The sequence below is a fragment of the Eucalyptus grandis genome, chromosome 4, assembly GCF_016545825.1.
Source record: "Eucalyptus grandis isolate ANBG69807.140 chromosome 4, ASM1654582v1, whole genome shotgun sequence".
In the NCBI taxonomy this organism is placed as follows: Eukaryota; Viridiplantae; Streptophyta; class Magnoliopsida; order Myrtales; family Myrtaceae; genus Eucalyptus; species Eucalyptus grandis.
This window is the reverse complement of record NC_052615.1, coordinates 27712967-27736202: the sequence shown is the minus strand read 5'-3', so window position 1 is coordinate 27736202 and position 23236 is coordinate 27712967. Positions and strand designations below refer to the sequence as shown.

At 39.6% G+C, this 23236-nt stretch overlaps 3 protein-coding genes across 3 annotated transcripts; 1 reads left to right on the top strand and 2 right to left on the bottom strand.

Annotated features, from left to right (window-relative positions):
* The first annotated feature begins 558 nt into the window (after positions 1-558).
* LOC120292985 lies at positions 559-1360 on the top strand. The gene has a single exon (XM_039311673.1). The coding sequence runs from the start codon at positions 724-726 to the stop codon at positions 1000-1002; it is 279 nt and encodes a 92-aa protein (XP_039167607.1). The 5' UTR covers positions 559-723; the 3' UTR covers positions 1003-1360.
* A 1313-nt stretch (positions 1361-2673) lies between these two features.
* Positions 2674-6796, bottom strand: LOC104441594. Its single transcript, XM_010054745.3, has 6 exons — positions 5705-6796; positions 5373-5544; positions 5044-5220; positions 4869-4952; positions 3740-3818; positions 2674-3457 (listed from the first exon to the last, which is right to left on the bottom strand). The coding sequence occupies exons 1-6, from the start codon at positions 6046-6048 to the stop codon at positions 3015-3017; spliced, it is 1299 nt and encodes a 432-aa protein (XP_010053047.2). The 5' UTR covers positions 6049-6796; the 3' UTR covers positions 2674-3014.
* An 8337-nt stretch (positions 6797-15133) lies between these two features.
* LOC104441593 (beta-1,6-galactosyltransferase GALT31A) lies at positions 15134-20476 on the bottom strand. The gene is made up of 11 exons (XM_010054743.3): positions 19930-20476; positions 18003-18099; positions 17857-17918; positions 17545-17756; positions 17367-17430; positions 17209-17281; positions 16704-16824; positions 16521-16608; positions 16315-16440; positions 16120-16229; positions 15134-15686 (listed from the first exon to the last, which is right to left on the bottom strand). The coding sequence occupies exons 1-11, from the start codon at positions 20031-20033 to the stop codon at positions 15538-15540; spliced, it is 1206 nt and encodes a 401-aa protein (XP_010053045.1). The 5' UTR covers positions 20034-20476; the 3' UTR covers positions 15134-15537.
* Positions 20477-23236: the final 2760 nt, after the last annotated feature.

Sequence of the window (23236 nt, the reverse complement as noted above, 5' to 3'; positions counted from 1 at the left end):
CACATTCATTAATATTTCATAAAATAATTAACTTGTTAATATTTGTATTGCTATTTAATTTTCTATATCATCAATAGTCCACTTAATTTAGTTCTTTTCTTCTCATTCTCTATATTTCCCATTTTGTTACCTCAATTAACAATTAAAAAAATAATTTCTTAAAAAAAACTTTGATGAAAAAAATATTTTTATGCCATGCGCATCGCCTGATGCTAACGAAGATACATAAGGAAAAGTTTAACATCCGTAACAAAATGAAAATTCGCATGAATATTGTAGAACTGTCAAAGTTCAGGGGGCAAGCACGTAATGTATTTCTAAAGTTCATGGAGGTTTCATGTAAGTTTTCTCTGAAATTAAACCAATTCGATATTTTCAACTGATGAGATTGAGATATACAAATTAGGAAATATAGTTTAAGAATTAAAGTAGCATCTCAGGCTTTTTTTCAATCCTCACGCGTCGTGATTCCACGCCACCCAGCCCAAAACAAGAAGCCCCCAATTATTTCCTACTTTAAACCGTCTTCCCTTCCCCTGTTTTATATATATCTCTCTCTTAATTCACTAATCATTCCAAAACTCTCCTGGAAGTTATCTCTCACCTCTTCCTCCGAGTCTTTCTCTCTCTTTTTCTCTCTCTAGGTTCAAGAAACAGAGATCGTCAAAGAGATTCAAGAAACAGCAGAGACCATCAAACGAAAGCAAAGAAGCGAGCGCAGCCATGAATTCCATCTTCAGCTCCTTCGACTTCCTCTGCGCCGAGCTCTTCGGCCTGAAGGTGAAGGCCCAACTCCCCCCGGCAGCCAGAGTCGTCGGCGGCGGCGGCGATCCCTCGCCGCTCCAGCGCGGGACAAGGGCGCCCGATGTTCCGAGGACGGAAAGCAAGAGCGAGAGCGCTGCTGCAGAGCAGAAGGTGGGGAAGCAGGGGAACGAGAGCTTCCCGCGTTTCGCTCTGGAGCTCGACGGGATCCACTGCTTCGAGACCATCGTCTCTCACTGAGAATCATCATCACCATCATCATCATCATCATCACCATCACCACCACCATCATCATCATCATCATCATCATCATCATCTGCAGTTCGTGACGGGGAAGTTTGGGTTCATCGCCGAAACAGGGGGGGATTCTTTTGCCTTTTTTTCTTTTCGGGCGTTCGTGATTTGAATTGCGTAACGGTGGGGCTGACTGCACAACTCTTGCGGTGCAAGATTTGCAGCAATTTCTTTTGTTTCAGTAACAGTAACCGATTATTTCCTTCTTTCTTTTCTTTAGAAGTAGCCGATGATGCCTTTGGTAACTGCCAAGTGATGATTTCCCCATGAATAGATACATTACTCTAACCTTCTTTTTATGTAATTTTTATGCGTGTCTTTTTTTTTTCTTTTTTTTTATACTGTTTTGCTTATTTTTATATTGTCAAGTCACGCTACGTTATTTTTTTTTTTTTTTAAAGAAAATAAAGACTATATTCAGGATCGAACTAATATAAAATATGGATTGCGTACATAAACTAGAGCCGGAAAAGGGAGAATCGATAGGACCATTGTTCAACGCGAAAGAGCATCAAAAAGGTTATATTAGTACATGGTAATGCGACACATGCTGTTGAAAAAAGCTTAGGTCAGGTAGGATGGATAATCATGAAAAAGTCATCGGAATTAATTTTGGAAGAAGACAGAGGACTATGGGAGCATGGCAAAAGACCCACTTGACACCAATTACGAACCGGCACGGTGGCAATGGGGGCCGACGCATCAGTCGATGACATAGGAACTCAACGGAGGCGTAATCAAATATGACTTTTCCATTCTTTAGATATAACTCAACCTTTCAGGCCAATCCGATGGCAAACCATTACTTTAATCAGGTGGCAAGGTTCTATGCAACTTTTTCCTCCACCCACCAGCATGCATGACCTCAAGCCATCATGCCCGAAATAGCTTCCTTACAAAGTTTTCGTTCTTGGACGTGCGGTGCTTGTCAATGGCACAAGGTCTGAAAAGACAAGTTTGGGCGGGACAGGGCAAGGACATCATCGTCATAAAGAATCGATGCATTGAAAAATGAGCGATTACTCTGAATTTTTAAGGGACCAATTCATTGCTCTAAAGACGTCGTACCAAGTGCATTTTCTCATACGTAGTACATAAAATATCATGGCTTACAAACACTATAAATGTTCTCAATAAATGACAGAAGTTTATACTTTACTGCTCCAACCGTTACCGATCCTAAGGAGCCAATCAAAGAGATTTTGTGGAAATACCTTCGAAAATGAGGATCTTTTTATGTAAGTAGGATTAACCAGTGTCTCGAAAACACTCGTGCAAGTTAGCATATAGAAACCATAGAGAGCATATCACGCATGCTTGAAACGCGACGTGATGGGGATTGGTATGGTATATCGGATGACGAAAGCAAAAGGAAAGAAAAAATGGGTAACATCAGACGATCCTCTGAATCAGAACTTGGGGCCAGTTAAACTTGTGATGAATCAAGAAGGTTGATGTACGTACCCTTGCAATTTCTCATTTTACAAAGACCCTGTTCTTAGTTTTTCCAACAGTACTCAGAACCCAGACGTGCCGAACCGCTTCTTCTTCAGAACATGGAGAACTGGAAATGGCCAGTCCCTAAGAGGCAATCTCCTTCAGAGGATCTTCTAATCAGAACAAAATTCTAAGTTCACTCTCTCCACAACGTTCTTCTCATGTAATGTAACAAAGTTTAAAAAACTGGACACTCAGCATTCTTTGTTATCCTTGCAAGTACATGGTGCAACAATGGTATTAAGACTTATCAGTTAATACAGGTATCAATATCGCTTCCTGATCAGAGGCTTGCTTCACGGCTAAACCAAAATCAAAACGATCTAAAGAATGAAAATACACTGGCCCCCTCTTCCTTTTCAAAGGGTTTCTTAGATACAGTGGGCCATCTCGACAAGTCTCCCACCTCCCGCAGCCGAGACTTTCAACAGCACCAGGGTGTAATTCAGGAAGCATTTGAATCATAACTTCCTTCCCATTTTAGCGAATCTTCGGGCAACTCCGAATATAACCGCCTTGGTCAAGAGTCCCCGATCAAGACTACATGCAAGGACTATGGCCCCTCCGATGACGAGGACTTTAGGTATGTTCTTCCGAGGATGCTGCTCGGATGAATCGCAGCGTTCAATTTCGGATGAATTGCTGACAGTACCTTCCAGGGATCGGAGGTAGTCCATGCTGATTTTTGTATTGATTTGAGCCATGAAGGCACAGCGTGACAGCTGAGACCCAGAGGACCTTTGCTTTTGATATGCACGCAAACCAGGCTCAATTTTCTTCACAGCTCCCCACATGCCTTGGCGGACTCCGAGCTTCGCAATCTCCCAGGGTATGCCCATGTCTTCGTAGTGGAAGAGCAATACTTCACAAGCACTAAGCTGCCCATCACCTTTCTTTGATTCAACTGTGCATGATTCAACACGGAAAAGTTTGGGTCATTATTAAGGTTGGTGACCGCAATTAAGGCCCATAAGGTCTATAGTTATATTAACTAAATGTGATTGCTCATTATATTCTTCTCTCTCAGGTTATCCTTTCTCTTTGCTTCCTCCAGTAAGAGAAAAAACAGCATCTGCTCATTTCTGGATGGAGTTACTTAATTTCTAGATTCTTTTGATAGGAATTGTATATGTTGCAATAAACAAAGAACAAAAATTATTAAACCCCAACAGGAAACACACACTACCTGCGCGAATGCACCAACTTGAATAGTATAAATCGACACGTCTCGGTTTGTTGCGCCTGGGAACAGAGTTGGGAACTCCCTGAAACATTAGAAAATGGAAATTTGTAATCCAGTTAATGATTAAGCCAAAAGTCCAAAAGTCATCAAAATCAAATTGACCACAGACCAACACAAATAAAGCAGCTGTCATTCAATTCGAAATCTGCAGCAGCAAAGCCTATTTGTGCCACAATAGCAAATCTGCTGCTTTCAACCATGTCCACCTGCCCCAGGTTCATGCAAACAATTTTTTGCACTCATAAGATGATTATTTAGATTTGTTTAGAGGAAACCTCCTTCTTAAGGTTGATAGCATACTTAAATCTCTTCCACTCTTTCAAGATAAACCTATACCTGCTGTCATAATTGTCAGTTCTCAATGAACTGGCTCTAGAGTCTAAAGCAAATGTCTTACTGATGGCCATACTAAGAATGATGATAGGACTTCCTTACAATTGAAACTGAATGATTCATTATGTGCCAAAGATAGACTTCTGATCTATCTTATATTGCTGGCACATAAATAATAGAACGTAACCTAGCAAGCAGATGGAATGAATGAAGCAACACAGTTCCACCTAACAGCCAATATATAACAGATAAAACTAAGGTCAGATATCCAAGATGCAAGGTCCAAGCCTTAGGGTTTGCGCTTTTATTCGGCAGGACTAAATTGGACAAAAGTACATGGATGAAGGAAGAGGTACATCTAAAGGGCTGTTCTCCAACTCTGCACCAGAATCACAACTCTACCCAACTTTAGGCTTGGAGTGAAATTAGATGCAAGAGATCAAAGTCATCTTTGTGTGAAATATCCTAGATGATGTACTTTTTGATATTGGTAACTTTTTTAACTTCTGATCATGCAATATAATATTCGAACATTTACTTAAAGCTAGTGGCTCCAAAAAGAGCAACCATGAAGCCAAACAAAGAAAGTTGCAGCAGAAGAACATAAACCGTGAAACATGCTGAAAGTTAAATTTTTTGCCAATGTAAATGCAAAAGAAAAATGAATGGACGGAATAAGGATACTGCAGCATTAAGTGCTTTCTAACAAAAATATTCAAAGTGAATAATATGACCATACCTTTGTAACGCAATAATACTGTCTTCCTGATTCCCAAATTCGACGGCCTATGATGTACTCTCTGTCACTACAGAAAAATGGAAACTGCACCACAGCACATAACAAAAGACATTAGTAGAGAACGCAACAAATCAGCCCCAACAAAAGCATTGTAGAAGACAAGAATTCTCCTCACCTTGCGCAACCACTGCACCATCATTGTGCCTGTAGTGGGACACTCCTCTAAGGTTGTAGCATGAATAAGCATGTCATCCCACTTAGGTCTAAAACTATCGTCCCAGAAGAAATCTCTCACTAGTTCAGGAGTGGCATCCTCGAAAACAGTACTACTGCGGTATTGTGGAGGCCCAGTCTAAAAAATCCGTCAAACCCAAATTAAATCATGAACATAACCACATAGGTAAACATACAAAAACTCCAAATGCTTACTTAGAAACACATCCACTTTGTCTGCCCACAATAAAGCATATAAAAGCCTCGTGAAAAATGAAAACCTAAACCTACCTCAGGATCTCTACGCCAAGCTTGATAACCCATAGTTGCTGTGGATCGGTCCATCATCTGAATCCAAGCAGGACCTCCATCAGTCACTTCAACAAGCCGGCATATATGCTCTAGATCGTCGTCCCCAACGAGACCCGACAATTCTCTCTCACCCTGTGATGAATGTGATGAACTGCCAGAGTAAAACGCACACATCACTATTGACATCCACACACCATCTTCCTTTACCCCAACTTCATCAAACTAACCACCATCACCAGACTTCGAATGCAACTAAATATACGCATAGAAACCTTGCAGCTACGCAAGCCAAACGCTAATTCAGAACAAACCTGCAATCGGAACTCATGGTCGGCGGCACAGCAGAAGCCTCCTTCTCAGCCCCATCATTGGCGACCGAAGAAATGAAGCTCGTCAGCTGCAATTTCGATGAATTCAAGCTCGGAACCAAGCTCCTGCCGAGGCAAGACGGCATCAGAGACTCCAAAGAATTCCCCTTGGGGCAATCAAAGAAATCCTTGCCCAGGTTCGCCCATTTGGGCTTCCACGCCCATCCAACCAAAACCCCAACAATGACAGCAATCCAAACGGGAGCCACGAACAACATGAGCTCGCCCAGGACGCCCCAAATCGTGGGTCTTTGCAAGATCTCCGAAAGAATCGAAATTAACGCCATTGCAAGCTCCGAACACAGCCAAACCCGATAAAGACGACGAATATCCTAAGCACCCAGATGAAGAAAACTAATTTGTGGGATTAATAAGAAAAGGGAAAAAGAGAAAAACCCTCGAATCAATCGAAAATGATAAAGCGTTAGGCGCAGCGATTCTCGAGGGTTTCAAGATAAGGGAGGGGGAAGACGAACCCTAAACACCAACCAGACCGGCGACGGAAAAAAATGAAATCTTTATTGAGGGGACGGAAAGTTATGCCCACCGGCGAAGTATATACGTAATAAAACTAACAAAGATAAGGAGAGGCGACGAAGAGATAAAGATAAAGATTCGGTGCTGCAGAGAAAGAGAGAGAGAAAGGGGGAGAAGAAAAGATAGATTGGGAAGAAGAGAAAACGAATAGAGACAAGGGGAGTGTCAGGCTCTGCGGATAAGAGGGCTTCGAGATAAGCGGTCGACAGACGCCTCGCAAGGATTGCCGTAGGTCCAGGGAATTCCCTTCCTCTCCTGTATTTATGTGCGAATTTCTCTACAAATATTTGCGCACTCTGTCTCTCTCTCTCTCTCTCTCTCCGTATCGCTCAATACAATATCTCGAATTGACGCTGGACGACAGTATGGACAACGGTAGAGGAATTATTGCGAAATCTGGCGAATTTCAAAGACGCTCCGGCGAGGAGAGAAGAGGGAGACGAGACGGGAATCCGAACGTGAGATGGAAACGAAGTAGGGACGCGACAGAGGGAAGAGGGACACAGGTCGAGGTTGTTGGGATGTTGAATTTTATAACATGGGATGTGTTAGGTCTCGGGGTGGGCTCATCCTCCGTGCTTTCGTCTTTAGGACGAGGATCAGCTCGCGGGTCGTCGTCATCGTCGTCGTCGTCTTCGTCCCACCACCATTAAATACGAAAGCTCTGCGGTTTGACCTGGCGCGGTCACCGGCATCACGTTTGCTGACTAGGCTCTGCATCTGTTCACACGAGATTGCGCCTGTCCTAATCGCCTATCTAATCCTGCGCATTAAGGATCCTTGCCATAACTCATTACTCGAATAGTCAAGTCGAAGCATTCGGTTTTACCGCAATAACCACCCCTTCCCATGTGAGAAAGGAGAAGTGAAGATTTGAATCCCGGTTTAGAGACGATTTAGTTTTACGTGTGATTTCGATTTTTATGCTTCATAAGAAAGTAAAATGAAAGTCTAAAAAATGAAAGTTAAAGTAATAATAAAATATGATTGATAAAAAAAAGAATAATTAAATTGAGCGAAACGAAACTAAATTTGTTATCTCGTCAGTCTTTCTTGTTCACACGTGTGCCCACCCTAGTTTTGGCGGGGGGACGATATTACAAATTTAGATTTGAATAGTTAATTTAACTAGTTGTATGTCGATGCGTCGTATAGTTAAATGGAGTTAAATTGGCATGTTAAATTTTCTCCTTAAATGGAGACCGGAGAGGTCCTTGCTCCTTTTTAAAAACTTGCCAAAGTGGGACTTTTGGCACCGACAAGGGTGTGGAAAATGCTACGAAGAAAAACTTTGCCAAGGACTAATTATTCTGTTTCTTTAATCTCGGCATTAGCGCCCAACCCTATTATTAGAGTGGTAAAGCTTCTTGACTTTCAATCCTTGAAATTATTAATAGCACGCGAACAACTCCGGTTTGAAAATTCATTCTTTTGGACTCGACCCAAGTTCCGACCCACCATTGTAAGAAGTTTAGGTCGAGTAAAGAACACTGTGGGCGAGGTTCACGTGTTCTTTACTAAACTATATCGCAGTCCAATCCCTAATCTTATTCTTATTAATGGAAAAATTATCGTATATGATGATCAAAAGCATAAAGCACTCCCTAGGGGTGTACAACCAAACCGGGTATATCTGGTTCTTAGACTAGCCCACCCAAAAAATAGGGTCGGGAACCGGTTCCCGTTGAGACCGGTCTGGGAACCGGTTCTCAAAATTCGAAACCGGTTCAAAGCAGTCCGGAAACAGGTTTCGAGTAATTACTCACTTGGAAACCGGTTCTCAAACCGGTTTTGTAAGTAGAGATCCAAAACTTTTTTTTTCCTTGATTTATATTCTTTCTCCTACAATTACATGACGTTTTCCTTCTCGACTCTTTCAAACATGCACAACACTCCTCCTTTATCATTTCTCTTCCTCACTTGCTTCCCTCCCTCATTGGCTCCCTCTGCATCGTCCGATGGATGGACGGTGTTTGTCGCCGCCAAATTCTTGTGTATCACATGAATTGGTTCGCCTAATTTCTCTTTTGTAGGATGAGTTATGCTTGTATAAATGAGTAACTTCATGTAGTAGTTGTGGGAATAAGACTAATATTAGACCTATGTTTGTTGCTAATTCTTTGCTTTATGATTTTTTTTATTATAATTAACCTTGTGGATTCTTAATTTTTCGTTTAGTCAAAAAGTTAATGTATTTATTTATTACAAGTGCTTAATATTTCAATACAAATTAGGAGTATTACGTTATTTTCTCATATATTAATATAAAATTCGAAGTCGTATAAACTATCAGGAGATTGCAAAACAGATTCCAATGAAAACAGGGTTGATCTTGGAATCGGATCGGAAAAACGTAATAGGTTGGGTACAGGATCCAATAAAAATAGGGTCGAGTATAGAGTCTAGAAAAGATGAACTGAGGGTCGGGTATATAGACCCTACCCACCCTGGACCCGATCACCCCTAGCGCTCCCCCTAAGGTGCTGTGTCGCGTTGCTTTCTTGGAGAAAATCACGCGAAAGTGACTCATTTCAAAGAGATGTTCAATTAGGGCATTCAACCGCCCATTCAAAGTTTCAAGAACGAAAGTGACTTATTATACAATTAGGACATGCAATCACGCATTTAAGGTTTCCGGATAAACGTATACGTAATTCAAAACAAGCACGGCATTCAAACTTCTCTTATGGCCCCATCCATAAATCTTTGTTTGTGCATTGATGGCTCTTTCGCCTTATACTTATCAAGGTGCATGCTCAAAAATCTCCATCACATTCAAAAATACAAATATTCACGTGAAAAAGAACGTTAAGATATGTCGCATTGTCATTTAATTAAGCAGAAAACTTTGAAATAAATAGTTACGTGCTTAATTAGATAGAGACGCAACAAATCATGATCAATTTAATGGGCAAGATTGCTGAATTTTTGCTGAGGATCGTATCATGCGTGTTCACTTTTGTGTGATCGAGTCCGACTTTCGGGCAGCACCTCGCGTACCATGCGACCTCAAAATGTGTTTGGTCGGAAACGCCATCCACAATTTCCTTGCGCTTCCGTCAATTTTCTACGTCCCATGCATTCCCACGACAATTTTTTCTTCTTGTCACGAATTATTTAATATGCTTTGACCAGTAATGTGATGAAGGACAAGAGCGGAGGCCATTGGTTTGAACCTCAATTTCTATGGTTTAAAACCCTGATCTTTTCTATGGCAGAGAACAACAGAAATCCAATATATAAAATTCAATATAACAAAAAATAATAATAAAAAACAATTCAATTTTTATGTATTCATATATGTTTATTTATATATCTATCTTCTAATATAAATTCAATATATAAATATATATTTGGTTTTTATATTTATTCAATATTTCATATATATTAGTATAGTTTACTATTTATTAAAAAGAAGAAGAAGAAGAAGAAGATAATTAAAAAGAAAGGAAAAATAATTAAAAAATAAGAAAATGAAATTGAAGTCATCAAGAGTATCGTGAGAGATTCTTACCATCTCCATTTATGTAATTTTTAGGTTCATTTATACTAATATGTCATATATACCAAATAATTAACATGATAGGATATGAATATATATGCCTTCATCACTACGATTCATCATATAGTGGATAAAATATAGCAAAATACTTGAATTTCATATTTTATTCTATCATATTCAGTTATGTTCTAATTAGAAATCCAAACAACCAAATGTAACTTTAGATTTAGAATAGAGATCAGTGATGAATGCATGTGTTGCACCGATGGGTGAAATTTCGTAGGTATGGAAAAGAATACCTACGAATTCCAGAAGTAGGTGCAGTCGATTGGGTCATTGAGAAAATTTCAGGTTAGAAATTGGAGGTCAATCATTCAAATCCTACCAATTATATGTCAACCGTTATAAGTCAAGGCTACTTGTGTAGAAAAAAAATCTGGACTGAACTGGTTTATGGGGCTTGCAGGGTTTTTCATGGACCTCCAGATGAACTGGTCTCCACGTCTTTGCCTACGTTTATTTTATTTTTTAAAAAAAGAGAATCCTTAATTTTGGATTAAGATTAAGAGCTGATGTAATGCGTTAGGCTCACAGATGGGGGAAAATGTCAAGTGCACGTGTCAGGAGTGGAACGATGAAAATCTTACATTCGGTATTTGGATTTGTAATTGAGAAATTGATCCTAAAACTTAAAAGGCTGTTTTTGGTAGGCTGGATATAATTTTGGATATGATAACTTTTATCATATCCGGTGTTTAGTATAAACAGAAAATCCAGATTTGTTCAAATATGGACTGGATTTTAAGAGTGGGATAAAATCATATAGGATATGTGCTCCGCCGTTAGAAATAAGTGTGACACTCTACGTTTGTTCACGGTGAAATGAAAGAGAAAATTGCTGAGGGATTGGGGAAAGGTCGTTGAGGGCCATCGGGCCTGTCCAAGGGTCGGAAACCCTCAGTGGCCGTCGGGAAGGGCCGTTGTGGCCGAGGCAAGGGTCGGCAACCCTCGGCAACCCTTGCTGGTCGCAGGAGATGATCGTTATGTGGTGCTGGTGAGTTGAGTGACGAGAGTTGGCTGTGGCCAAAGGTGAAGGACGATGCCTGACTTTTGTGGGGTTGATGAGATGAAATATGTGGAGGCGAAAAGAGAAAGGACGAGAGAGCGAGCACCATTTGAAATTGAAATTTTTAGAGTTTCAACGTTACGAGTGTCTCGGTTGCTCTAGTTTCGGAAAATGGAACCCACAAAAGGAACAAATCATCATATTAGGGAAAGAATCCCTGCGTCCTTCACTTTTTATCCCTTAAATCAACGTCCTTTTATTACAATTAGGGTTTTATGAGATTCCCTCACTGAAATTTTCCGGACAATAAACACTTCCTGCACAGAAGATGGACCCCGTGAGCGCGACCTCTCGGCAATATCTCCATAAGAAATCTCACGGACTGTCACGCCCCATGATGCTCCACTACCAAAGTATAGGACTTTCGTGATGCTTCTCAAACACGTTATTCACGCCAGGTCGCTCTGTTCACTGTTCTTTTGCCGATACAAATCGTTTTCCTTAGAACCCAAACAGGTACATTTTGGACTCAACCGGCCTCAGAGAAAGAGCAGTCGCTTTCAACTGCGTTTTTCACGGCTATCATCTGGCCTGCGCGGTGAATTCAGACCGTGAAAGTCCAATGACTGGTGCATACGAAAGGCCAAATCAGCAGTACAACCAAACGTTCCCCCAACTTGAGAACAGCATAGTGCATGAACCGATCGCTACTGTTGCTGTACCGCATGCAGAAAACCGACCACTGTTTCAGATTAAGTTAAAAACATGTGAAAATCCTGCATCTTGCTTAATCATATCATGCGTTGTGGTTAGTGAGCGGACTTTGCACTTTCTCGAGCGAGTGAGAGAGGGTTTCAAGTGCTCCTTTTGACCTCCACGAGGAGACCTAACACTTCGTCGCTAAATGGGACCTCAGCACTCGTCCCAGACAAGCAGTACTGTTCTCATGCCTGTGCATCTCATGTTCTTCATTTATTTGAAGGCTACACGTTTGCCACGGTGATGTGCTCGGGACCCATTGGAATGGACGGAAATGAGACCTTTGTTTTTCGAAAAATCGATGATTTGAAGGCTAATTTATGGTGTGTTTGTTTTGCAAAAAACAATTTTCGGAAAAGTATTTTCCTCATTTTCCAGCGTTTGGTTTCCTCATTTTCCAGTGTTTGGTTCATTTAAGAAATTTTTTTTTTGAATGATATTTAGGAAAATGAGTCAATGGAAAATGTTTTCCTTCCAAAGCTTAAATTCAGGAAAACGATTTTCCACTTGAAAATGATTTTCCACTTAATAATAAATTTTTCATTAAGCAAGAATCGGAAAACGTTTTTCAAAATGTTTTAAGGTTCTTGCTTAATGAAAATTTATTATTAAAAAGAATTTCTAATTAAAATTTTTGAATTTGTTATTATTATATCTTTTCTTTTCTTTCTTCTTTCTTTTTTTTTTCTTTTCTTTTTTCTTGTTTTCTCTTTTCTTTCTTTTCCTGTGAACGTAAACCCTAACTCCTCCTCTCCTCTCTCCTTCTCCTTCGCCCCTTCCCTTTCGTCAGTGCTGCCTCCTCCAACCCTAGCCCCTCCTGCGCTCTCATTGGCTTCGCTCCCTCCTCTTCCTCTTCGTTGGCGTCTTCTACACCTTCAATCATTTTTCAAATGCAATCCAAACATCAAAAAATATTTTTAGTCACGTATCACCAAACAAAGGAAAACTAACATTTTTCCTGGAAAATGGTTTCTCAAAAAATATTTTCCAAAAACGTTATGTTTCTCAGGAAACAAACACACCCTTATTTTTTTAACGAAATGATTGATTCTGTTGCTAGGTAGAAAATTCATTTTTATAATCGGCGTGAGTGGGTTATCTTTAGAGAAGTGTTCTCCAATCCGTTGATTTTTCACAAAGTAAGCACAACTTGATTTACATATCCTTTTCCTTTTTTTCATGGAACGCTTTTCTTGTAAGGAAAAATCACAAGCCTTTCGTGTTCCTCAGTTGCATTTCATAAGTGATGGAGCCACAGTTCTAGCAAGAGAGGCTAGAATCTACGTGTACTAACTTCAGGGGTTTAATTTATATTTATTCTTATCACAAGTAGGAAAGAACAGCGATTAATAAACAAAACAATGATAGAACGAAATGTATTCTTTTCTATCTAGATAAAAGAATGGAAAAGAGTATTATTAAAATAGCTTTTGTAAGTAGAGTATTTGAAATTTATTTTGTGAAGCTTCATCTTTTCAAAAGACACCGAGTAAAAACCAAAACATCAACTTGTCACTGAAATCAAAAAAAAAAAAATTACTGTTTATCGTGAGTTTTCACTCGTGCAAATTAGAAATAATTTATTAAGAAAAGATATAATAATACAAATAACTCATGAATTTTTATTTAATATATAATGTGATCCTTAAACTTTAAATTGTTCAGAATAATTCTTGAATTTTTTATATATCTCCTCAAAATTTTCTGTTTTTCTTAATGTATATGTGTGTGTGTTTCTTTTTTGGTTGGATGGAAGAAGAAATTGATGGGTAAGCAATGTTATGGGAACCGATGTACAGAGCACTAGAGCAAGAAAGGCCCGCCCTCAACCACTGGTGGAGGAGCACATGTCCACAAGCGCAAATACCCAGATTGATGCTCTGAGCTTTGGAGTCTGCAGAGGAATGAGTAGCTGCCTTGAACGAGTGAGCACGCTTTTGCCCGGATAATAAAGGAGCACTTTATAGTTGCAGTCGTATCATATCGTGAAGGGACTAAAGTCCATCACTCCCTCATCACCATTTCCCACTCCCCAGTCCCACTGCCGATGTGCTTTTAGAAAGATCAAGGGCCCCCAGCGCCGGGGCAGTTGCAGGCGCCGCACCAATTAAGAGATTCTCTTTAAACCTCGACTCGGTAGAGGAGAGAATAGGCATCATTCAAAGAGTTTCGAATTTACTGTACGACGAACAATCCAGTTTTTAATTTCTCAATTTGTTCAATGTTAGTCTTAAAATATTTTGACGATTTTCGAATTGCTGATATGACGATCCAATCGGCATTGTTGGCTATTTACATGGCACGACCGGTAAAGACATTGATAGATTTTGCAATTTTTATTAAATTTTCTCAATTTTTTCCTTTTTTTTGGTCCTTTTTCTTCCTTTTTTTTTTTTTTTTTTTTCCTTTTCCTTTTCACTTGCGGCCAATTTCGGCAATGGCTAGTGACTGGCCACAGGCGAGGATTGCACTCACCTCGATACTCATATGGAGTGGAATACATATGAGCTTGTCCTTGCTCCCACGCTCAAGAAGTTGACTGCCGGCATGCGACCTCACGACTTTGGATGCTGAAGGGACCATCGATAAGCAAAGATAAGCAAATCTGGTCAAGGACCATCGATGATGTTGGAGGTTAGGGCGTAGCGGCCCTCTCCGGCCTTCGCCTGTGGCTAGTTTTCGGCCACGGGTGAAAAGGGAAAAAATGGAAAAGAAAAGAGTAAAGAATATAACGCACGATTAATAAAAATTATGAGCACCGACTAGGCTGGGCCCATCGTGGATAGCCCAACATAATAGTCATCTTTCGGTGGCGAAACATCCAAAGATCATCGTCCGGTCTGTCGGAATCGTTTCAGTCGAGCTTCAATCATCTCACACTCTCAATTTAGACCGAGGCAGTTTTTACTCTGGCACTTCATTTGTGTATCTACTCCATCCACGTATCGATATAGCCAAAATTCTCGTCAACACATTGATTTTCTGGATTCCCAATTGCTCTCTCTCTCTCTCTCACACACACACAATGTAAATTGACTAATCAATTAACCCAAGTCTCCATTGGGGACTGGGGGGTGAACACGTGTCTCAAGAAAGAACCAAGCAAAGAATGTAAACCAAAGGAGCGTGTTGACCTTTTCAGAAACGTACCGATGTGTGAAATTATTGACCATTTCTCCCAGCGCAAGTATGAATTCTTGACCATACACGATGAACGAATCGAGAAGAGAAAGTCCAAAGGTCGGCTCCCGAGATTCGTGGACATACCTTTCGGCACATACTCATTTCCATGCGACTCTAAGAGGGCAATTCAACCTTGCTTTGCCACTGCGCTGATCTATCCTCACCGGCATGGAACGGCGAATGGCGCAATCGCATGATGAAAGAAAAGGCCACTACCATGTCTATAGTAATGACACCAATGACGACAGTAAATAAATAATGAGAGCTAGCACCATCTTCCATCAACATCACTGAATTTAGCGATGCACAGTGAACAAATTTGATGTCATCAAATCCCCATCCTTTTTCAATTTTTTTCTTCTTTGGGCTGTGAATTCTTTGAATTGATAATATCACCACATCACTGTACAACATGACCCCAATGCACTTTCTTGAAGGCTTGTCACATATGATTGCAGAAGCAGGAACAAAAGAAAGAAGGAAACCCATTTGTGTCTATCAAACAGGAAGCTTGGAACTCTATGAAGCAGATTTTCCATCCCTTTTTTCCTCTCTAGCTCTTGAGGATCTTCTATGTGCAACAATTTAATTAAATGATATTACCAAACCGGCCCGAGGCATGCAAAAATCGGGGCAGATGGCGTCGTTTCGGAATCCACTAATTTTCATCGGCCATAGCACGAATATATTACAAAAAAGCAAATGGAGAGAAGATCAAGGGAGGGGCTACTAGAAACTAGTGTGCCAAATAGCTCCGTCGCCTTCGCCGCACCGTTGATGCACCTCTTGCATTCTCTCCACGGATTTGCAGATGCCGCTGCAGCTCCAGTCAAATGAAGCCGCGCATGGGTTCCCCGCTTGAGCCTTCCACTCACAATCTATACAGACAGCAAAATTATTGAAAAGGCTAAGGATGGTTGGCCGGAAAAACAAAATCGAAGAACGAGAAATTTCTACCTCAGTGAGAGAAATTTTGACCAATAAATGTATATGTATCTATATATATAGACAAACAGGAGTTGCCTTATTTGTTCTTCCGGTAACAAAGTCAAGCGTGCATTTCATATTGACAAAGCAATCGCAAGGGCACAAGTAATGCTCTTACATCTTCCAGTATCTAAACAATTATTTTTGCTTATAGAAGGAATTATAAGCATGTGAGACTTAGAAACTACCTAGTGAACCCTAGAACAAGGTTCAGACTTTGTATCTATGTTCTATTTAACCAGCATGGCAAGATGTAACCATCAATCGTTGGGACAATCAAATCTTACTGCAGACACATATATAAACACAATTTCCGCTACTTACCAAGAGGAGTTCCACAGCAGAGGCTTCGATCATCCAAGTGCTCGACATCAAGGCCAATGAACCAAGAGCCCAGAGAGACATCTTCATTCGCATATAAGTGAAGTATGTGTCTACCAATAGATTAAAATTAAAAAAATGTTAGGAATCACAGTTTTCACGGGAGGTCGCATGATAAGGAATCAAAGAGTTCATTACCTGTTAACTGATATGTACGTGGCCAAATCTTTGGAGATTGCATATATCTGTCCGGTTGCATGCCTGAAGTACTTGTTGCCATCCTCACCAAATTTCCAGTGTTCTGGTTCATGGTACTTCACTCCTCTACAAGAAAGAGCTTCCTTAGCAGAACAAGAGAAAATTGCACATGAACATTCAAGGATTTCAACACTTCGAACACCTACTTTTGTGATAGGACGGGTCCAGACTTCATACAACCGACATAAACACGAGTTTTTGACCTATGGCGGGCCAATGTAGAACCGACCATACCTGCAAGAATACACATACTCTTCATCTCCTTGTCAGTACTAAAACGAGAAGATGCAGCATTCAAAAACCTTAGGTTAGAATCTAGAATGCAGTACCAAGATTTATGTGTATGTCATCGTCCACCTTCACGTAGAAGTCAGCATCCCATTTAGCAACAGCTGTCGAAAAGTATATTTGGGTCTTTGAGGACAACTCATGATACCCTTCCACATGGTTCTGCGACAAAATCAGCAAAGGTTTGGCATGAGCTTCATATGCTATTGGTTTTCAGCTAAACAGCTTCAGATGTGGCTTGGACCCTGAAAAAGTGGCATGACTATTGCAAGTAGGCACCAACTTCTTATATACATGTACCTTTCCTAGAAGAAAATCCATCTATGGACAATTAACGGAAGTCTCAAAATCATTTTGAGAATACTCTTTACTTTTGAATCTCCGTGGCATTTTCACTTGAGCTCTAGCATGTCTTTTGCTGGACCAAATCTAACAATCTCATATTTATGAATACAAAGCATTCAATGTAAATCGTCCTCTTCAAGTATTTCCTTATCATAAAAATGTATTGGGCAATTGTGAATGTAACATGCAAGAGTCACCTACCAATCTCAAGAAATCTTTATGAAGCGCATCTTCAGCGTCTATAGCACGATCAAGAACACCCCCTGGACTGGCACTGAAAACCATAAATACCATTCACGATTAAAAAGTAGCCAAACAGGACGGTATACGGCAAGAAATTTTGTCTGCTACCTACCTACCTGTGTCCAATAACAAACCGCATTATAATTCCCTTCTCAATTTCCAACTTTCTTAATTCTTCTCCTGCAAAAGGAGAGTTGAGAACACAATGCACACGAAATGAGAGCAATTTAAATATGCATTCAAAGAACAATAATGACAATGCCGGAACTACTCATGCATATTCTATGGACAGACCTTTGGGCATCCAGGTGTCTCGGATTGAGTCCCTTCGCTTTCTGCTACTGAATGCCGTAATTATTCCCATGACAAAGAAAAACTTGCGACGGTCTTTTAACTGTTCAGGCCCTGACTTGGTATTAACTTGCAATCCTTCCTGGCTGTCCGCCTTGGCAGCTCTTGCTGCGGCTAGCTGCATTTCTAAAGAGGAGATGGTCTTGTCTAATGTCCTGTGACATTTGAAACATGAATTTGCCATGAGAGGATGTCAAACTCCCAACAACTGAAATTGCAGCCTACAACATAAAAGGATGAGAGCAGAAAGTGTACATGATTACATCATGTGTTTGTGAAACTTGAGAAAAGATGTCCCCTGCCTGGACTGAAGCCTCCTGTTATAAAAAAAAAAAGTGTCATTTGCAAATCCCACTAAGATAAAAAGGGGACTCTTCAACAATTTCGATTTCCCAGTTTACCTTTGTGTCACAATTGACCATTTGATGAAGTGCGGTTGATTGATGTTCCTGCGAAGGTTCCCCATCTTTATCCACTGGTTCAGGAATTGACCACAGTCTAAAACTCATGAAAGAGCAGGTCATCAATGCTCATGAAACAATCATTATTACCCCAGGGTACTTACTACTTTAAACCAGCATGAAATCAACTTATCTCAAAGAAAGAAAATGTTGCACACGGAAACACAGATCATTTATGTTTCGAGATAAAATAGAACTCATGAAACTCAAAATCCCATTAAAAACTGGAAGGTATTGATTAACCAAAAAAAATTGCTTATGGGAGATAGAAGCACATGATCAAATTTGGCAGATGACTGATACATCCAACATGGTGGACTCAAGAATCTGAAGATTATTGCAGCTGAAAGATGTCAGAAAATGAGATGCCATGTTAATGTCAGTTACATAGAAAAGAAATCATTTACAAATAGATTATCGATGACATGGTTTACATAAAGATTCCAGCATTTGACACATATCTCTAGAACACTTAACTGCATCATTTGCCATCAATAAGTGATTCTTTATGCAATCTCAGAAGGGATCTTCTAAACTTAGTTTTACGCTCTATAGTGCAGAGTCTTGTGATATTGCCCAAGTGTTCATAGACTGTTATAAAGGTAACAGCTCTAAAAATCAATGTCTGGGTATTACTAAATTTGTGCACCTGATCACAAAATACTTGAACTCTATCAGCCATCCATCTTCATGAATGCCAAAGAGGCTTCAAGAGTCCTAATTTAATAGCCACTCATCACATGCTACTAGATCTAACTTTGAACTTGCTCTATGATAACCAAGATTGGACTTGGCTACTGCTGCTCAACCTAAAACCATCATACGTAGATATTCTACGGATCCCCATTTCCAGAGGCATCATCCCAACTAACCTTCAGAAGATATCTTGTTCGATTTCAAAACAGAGAACCTCAAGACTAGTTCTAATTTTAAGTTGAACTAAATGATAATCTCCTGCCACAAACTAAATAAATTTTGAGTCCATTAAGCTCAAATGCAACAGTATAGGCCTACTACGCACCCTTGCTGCTAAGAGATAAAGAAATCTCAGTTCATCAATGTCGCCATTCCATGAACTCGATGATCAAATGCCAGAGTATATCTCATCTGGCAGCCAATTTTTATGTACTGAAAAATTGATTCGCTAGAATAGCAGCCTATGACGACTCTCCCTTTTAATTTCTCGGTGGCATAGCCTAGCTTGTCACATTAAACCCTACACTAACTTTCTCTCCAACATGGGGCAAGTAAGCATGCATTTGAATCGGAGTTTGATACGCTATGTTTTTAATACAAACTTACTGAACAAAAAGAAGATGCTTTTCAGGAAGCTGCAAGGTTTCTCTAAAACCCCAAATTGAAGTTTCTCATAAACGCAATATGACCAACTCCCGATGTCGTCAAAAGGATCACTTTACCGGTCAATGCATGTGAGGCATGCGAGAGTTTCACCCAGAAAACAAGTTCCTCCGAAATTGGCCAAATGACTAAACACAGACGGTCATACTCTCAAACAAAATCTCAGCATTAAGCAAGACATGCAACCTGATGTTGAGATCACAAAGACCCACTAAAAGCGGCTCCGATAATTCATCAAAAGAGAAGAAAATTGTCCACCAGATTAGCAAAATTCTCGCTCTTGAGAACAGATTCACTTCATTGGCACACCTCGAATCTGGAAAGCGCACTTTAAGAGCCAAATCTTTTCATCCAGCTTGCCAATAAGCTGGAATTCTTTACCAAGATTTAAGCTAAAAAGAAGGCACATTTCAGACCCCATCACCAAATCAAAAAGCTGATCATTCAACACCAGATCCCACACAGGGAGAGAGAGAGAGAGAGAGAGAGAGAGAGAGAGATGGAGAACCTGTTCACGACAAGAACACCCAAGAAGAAGCTGGCAATGCAGAAGAGAGAGACCCATCTGGTGGAAACTCCGTTGCCGGACTTAGGAGGTCTGCCAAGACCCATCACAAATCTCTTCTCCCCCCACCAGAAAAGCTTCGGCCTTAAGGAAGCTTCCCCCTCTTCTTATTTTCCTTTGTTGGGCTCTCCTTCTGCGGGTGGTGGAGGAGAGGTGGCGTTCCCAATGTTACAAAGACAGAACAAGAACAGGAAGTGACCCCATCTCACAGAGAGAGAGAGAGACCCAAAAACGCACTAGGCAACTCCAACTCCAACTCCAACACCAACAACAGCAAATGAACAAAATTTTTTAGGGTCTCAAGCAGTGGCGGATTTGATTCTTGTCCTAAACATGGGAAACGAAGATTGGAGTGAACCCAAAAGAAAAAAGAAATCTTGGATTTGTGTCTCGTCACAAACCCAATCGAACTCGCTGGGAGAATGAATGGGATTTCTTGGTATTTTATGTAAAGGGTAGGGTGGCTCTATGCTGTGACCGAGGAAGAAATGAAAAAAAGATTAAAAAAATCGGAGCGGCAAAGGTCAGGACAACTATTTTCCCCCACTTCCCAAAACGCCCCTTCGTCTTCAACGCAATGACTCATGTCTGCACCTCTCTCTCTCTCTCTCTCTCTCTCTCTCTGCTTCTTCCTTTCACTAGCTAATCGATGAAAAAACACGAATTTTTCAGTTTTAGGATTTCATTATTAGAATGGAAGATATTTTGATTCTTGTATTTTTCCTTCTGCAATTCACTTTAGAGCAACGGAAAAGCGTGTGACTTGTTGTTTCTTTGTACTCCAAATCACTACACTTTACTCCAATTCGACATTTTGAAGAAACGAGGTTGCTTTCTAAGCGATGTACTTTTGGCTGTCTTTGATGAAACTCCTACAGAGATACATTTACAAGACAGTGCAATCAATCTCAAGATGATTTGATTGGTAGAATGACAATGCGTGAATTATTTGCTCTTCTAAAGTCAAACGGCACTCACCTCGATTGGAATCTCGAATAGGAGGAAAATGGACTGAGTCTACTGTTGTAGGGCTGAACCAACAGTTCACTCTATCAAGAATTCCTTCCTTTGGGGTTTTTCACCTGCGGGATTGAAAGGGCTGCGAAGTTGGTTTTGGTGAGTTTCAAATCCATACAAATCTTCAGGAGGAAAATCTTAAACTGGAAAAAGAAGCCACCAACTTTTCTGGTTGGCATTCAAGCCTAACATGATTTGATTAAAAAGATGATTACATTGAGCAAAAAGCAAAAGTACCTTTTGTTTTAAATGTCTAAACTAATAGATTAGAAGAATATTATATGTGTGAATTTTCGTGTTTAATGTGAAATCTTGCTTCCGGATATTTTTTATTTGAAAAGAGTGAAAGTACATGAGCATCAAGATTTAGTTTGAACAGAAATTGAAAGTAACGGTCAATCCAGCAGTGTTCTCATCAAAATCAAAGATAAATTGTTCTAAAATGGTAAAAGCAAACTATATCTTCAAAATTGTATGAATGGAATAATTAAGTTTTAATAATTATATTTCCAAATTAGGTACTTATCCACCATTGACGAAAAGAATGATTATCGAGGTATGACTTTACTCAAAGCGTGTTTGGTTTTTTTTTTTTTTCCCTCTACCATTAGAGATTATCATTGGGCGAGTTTGGTCAAAGATCAAGCCTAGCTTGTTACTGAGCTTGTCCATGTATAATTCTACGGACCGACAGGGATATGTTATTGAATAGTTTGGCCAAACCCTCACACCACCACCCCCCAAAAAAAAAAAAAGGTCTTCAAGCTCATATGATTCAAACGAGCCTGTAGAGCTAAGCTCGTGATCATATCTATCTACAATCCTAAAAAAATGGCCCGGATAGTGCTATCTTAATCCTACTTATAAATTAAATTTTTGCGATGCGTGTATGAAAGCCAGTTTACAAGACGCCACAACATGATGAAATACGAAACTACCACTCAATAAAAGTTAGTGAATGTTATATTTATTTTAATTATATTTGAATTAAAAAGGAGATACTCTAATGTACTTAAAGTGAATGTCCTAGAGGGGCCTGTGGAGACCATTTAAGATATGCTATGCTACAATATGACATAACACGAGAGCATGATCCGATTAAGACAAAAATTAGCAAATTTTGAATTCACATTAACCCTATTCGTGTCAAAAATGTTACTAGCGTGTCAAAAAAAGAAGAGCTCGTCGTTTGCATTTAGAAACTCTACCTCGTCATTGTCCTCGATCTTAATTAAGGCAAATAAAAAAAAGATAACAGCTCCCACCGGAAATTCTTCTGCTTTTCTTCTTTTATTGCAAAAATAAGAAAAGTCGGTGGAGATGATCTAATCACGAAATACATGGTGGTTTCGTCCAAGATAAACCGTGGATTTGGTCGAACACTTGAAGGGATTTGCATCTGAAGATTCCAATGTGATGCCGTCGTGGTTGACCAAATGAATTAGGTATGAACCATCGTAATCTTGAGCCGACGTATTCATCTTGTATTAATTAAATTAAAAGGCTTAGTATAAAGCGGTGGATTGATGTAGCCAAATCGAGCTGACCTCATTTCACTCAGCATATTCCAAAATTGACCTGGAAATGCCAAGAATTAGTTTTGAATTTCTGATTGCCGGACATGCTTTTGAATACGTTTATCATCATTCATCGAATAAGGAGATGCCAAAAGAATCTCAAAGAGTTTTAGCGAGAGGCACTCAGATTGTTTGTTCATTCAAAATTAGGGTCTAATAGTGTTGTCAAAATAAATGGGAGTAAAAATAAAAGGGACTTAAGGCGTTCCATTTATTTCGTACAAAATCAATTATTTGAAAAATGTTTTCTTTATGATGATCACTTGTATCACTTAAAATAATTAGTCAATGAAAAGTATTTTCTCACTAGATCTGGGCAAAGGCCTTCAAAGCCTCACCAATGACCCTCGCCGTTATTGGAAAAAAAACAAAAAAAGCAAAGGAAAAAAAGGAAAAAGTTCATAAAAATTCAAAAAAAAACATTAACATATTATTAAAAACTATCCACGCGTCGATCTTGACTATCTTTATATGTAACGGCTATCATTTACATCAATGAATTATGACCAAAATTGGCTAAATGAATTTAGTTGATAAAAGTGAAAAAGGTCTAAGACTCAATTAGTAAAAGTATAATAAGTTTAATATCTTTTTGGATAATTTTTTTCAACAATTTATGTACAAACATTTTTGTAGATGATAAAGATAATTTTTGT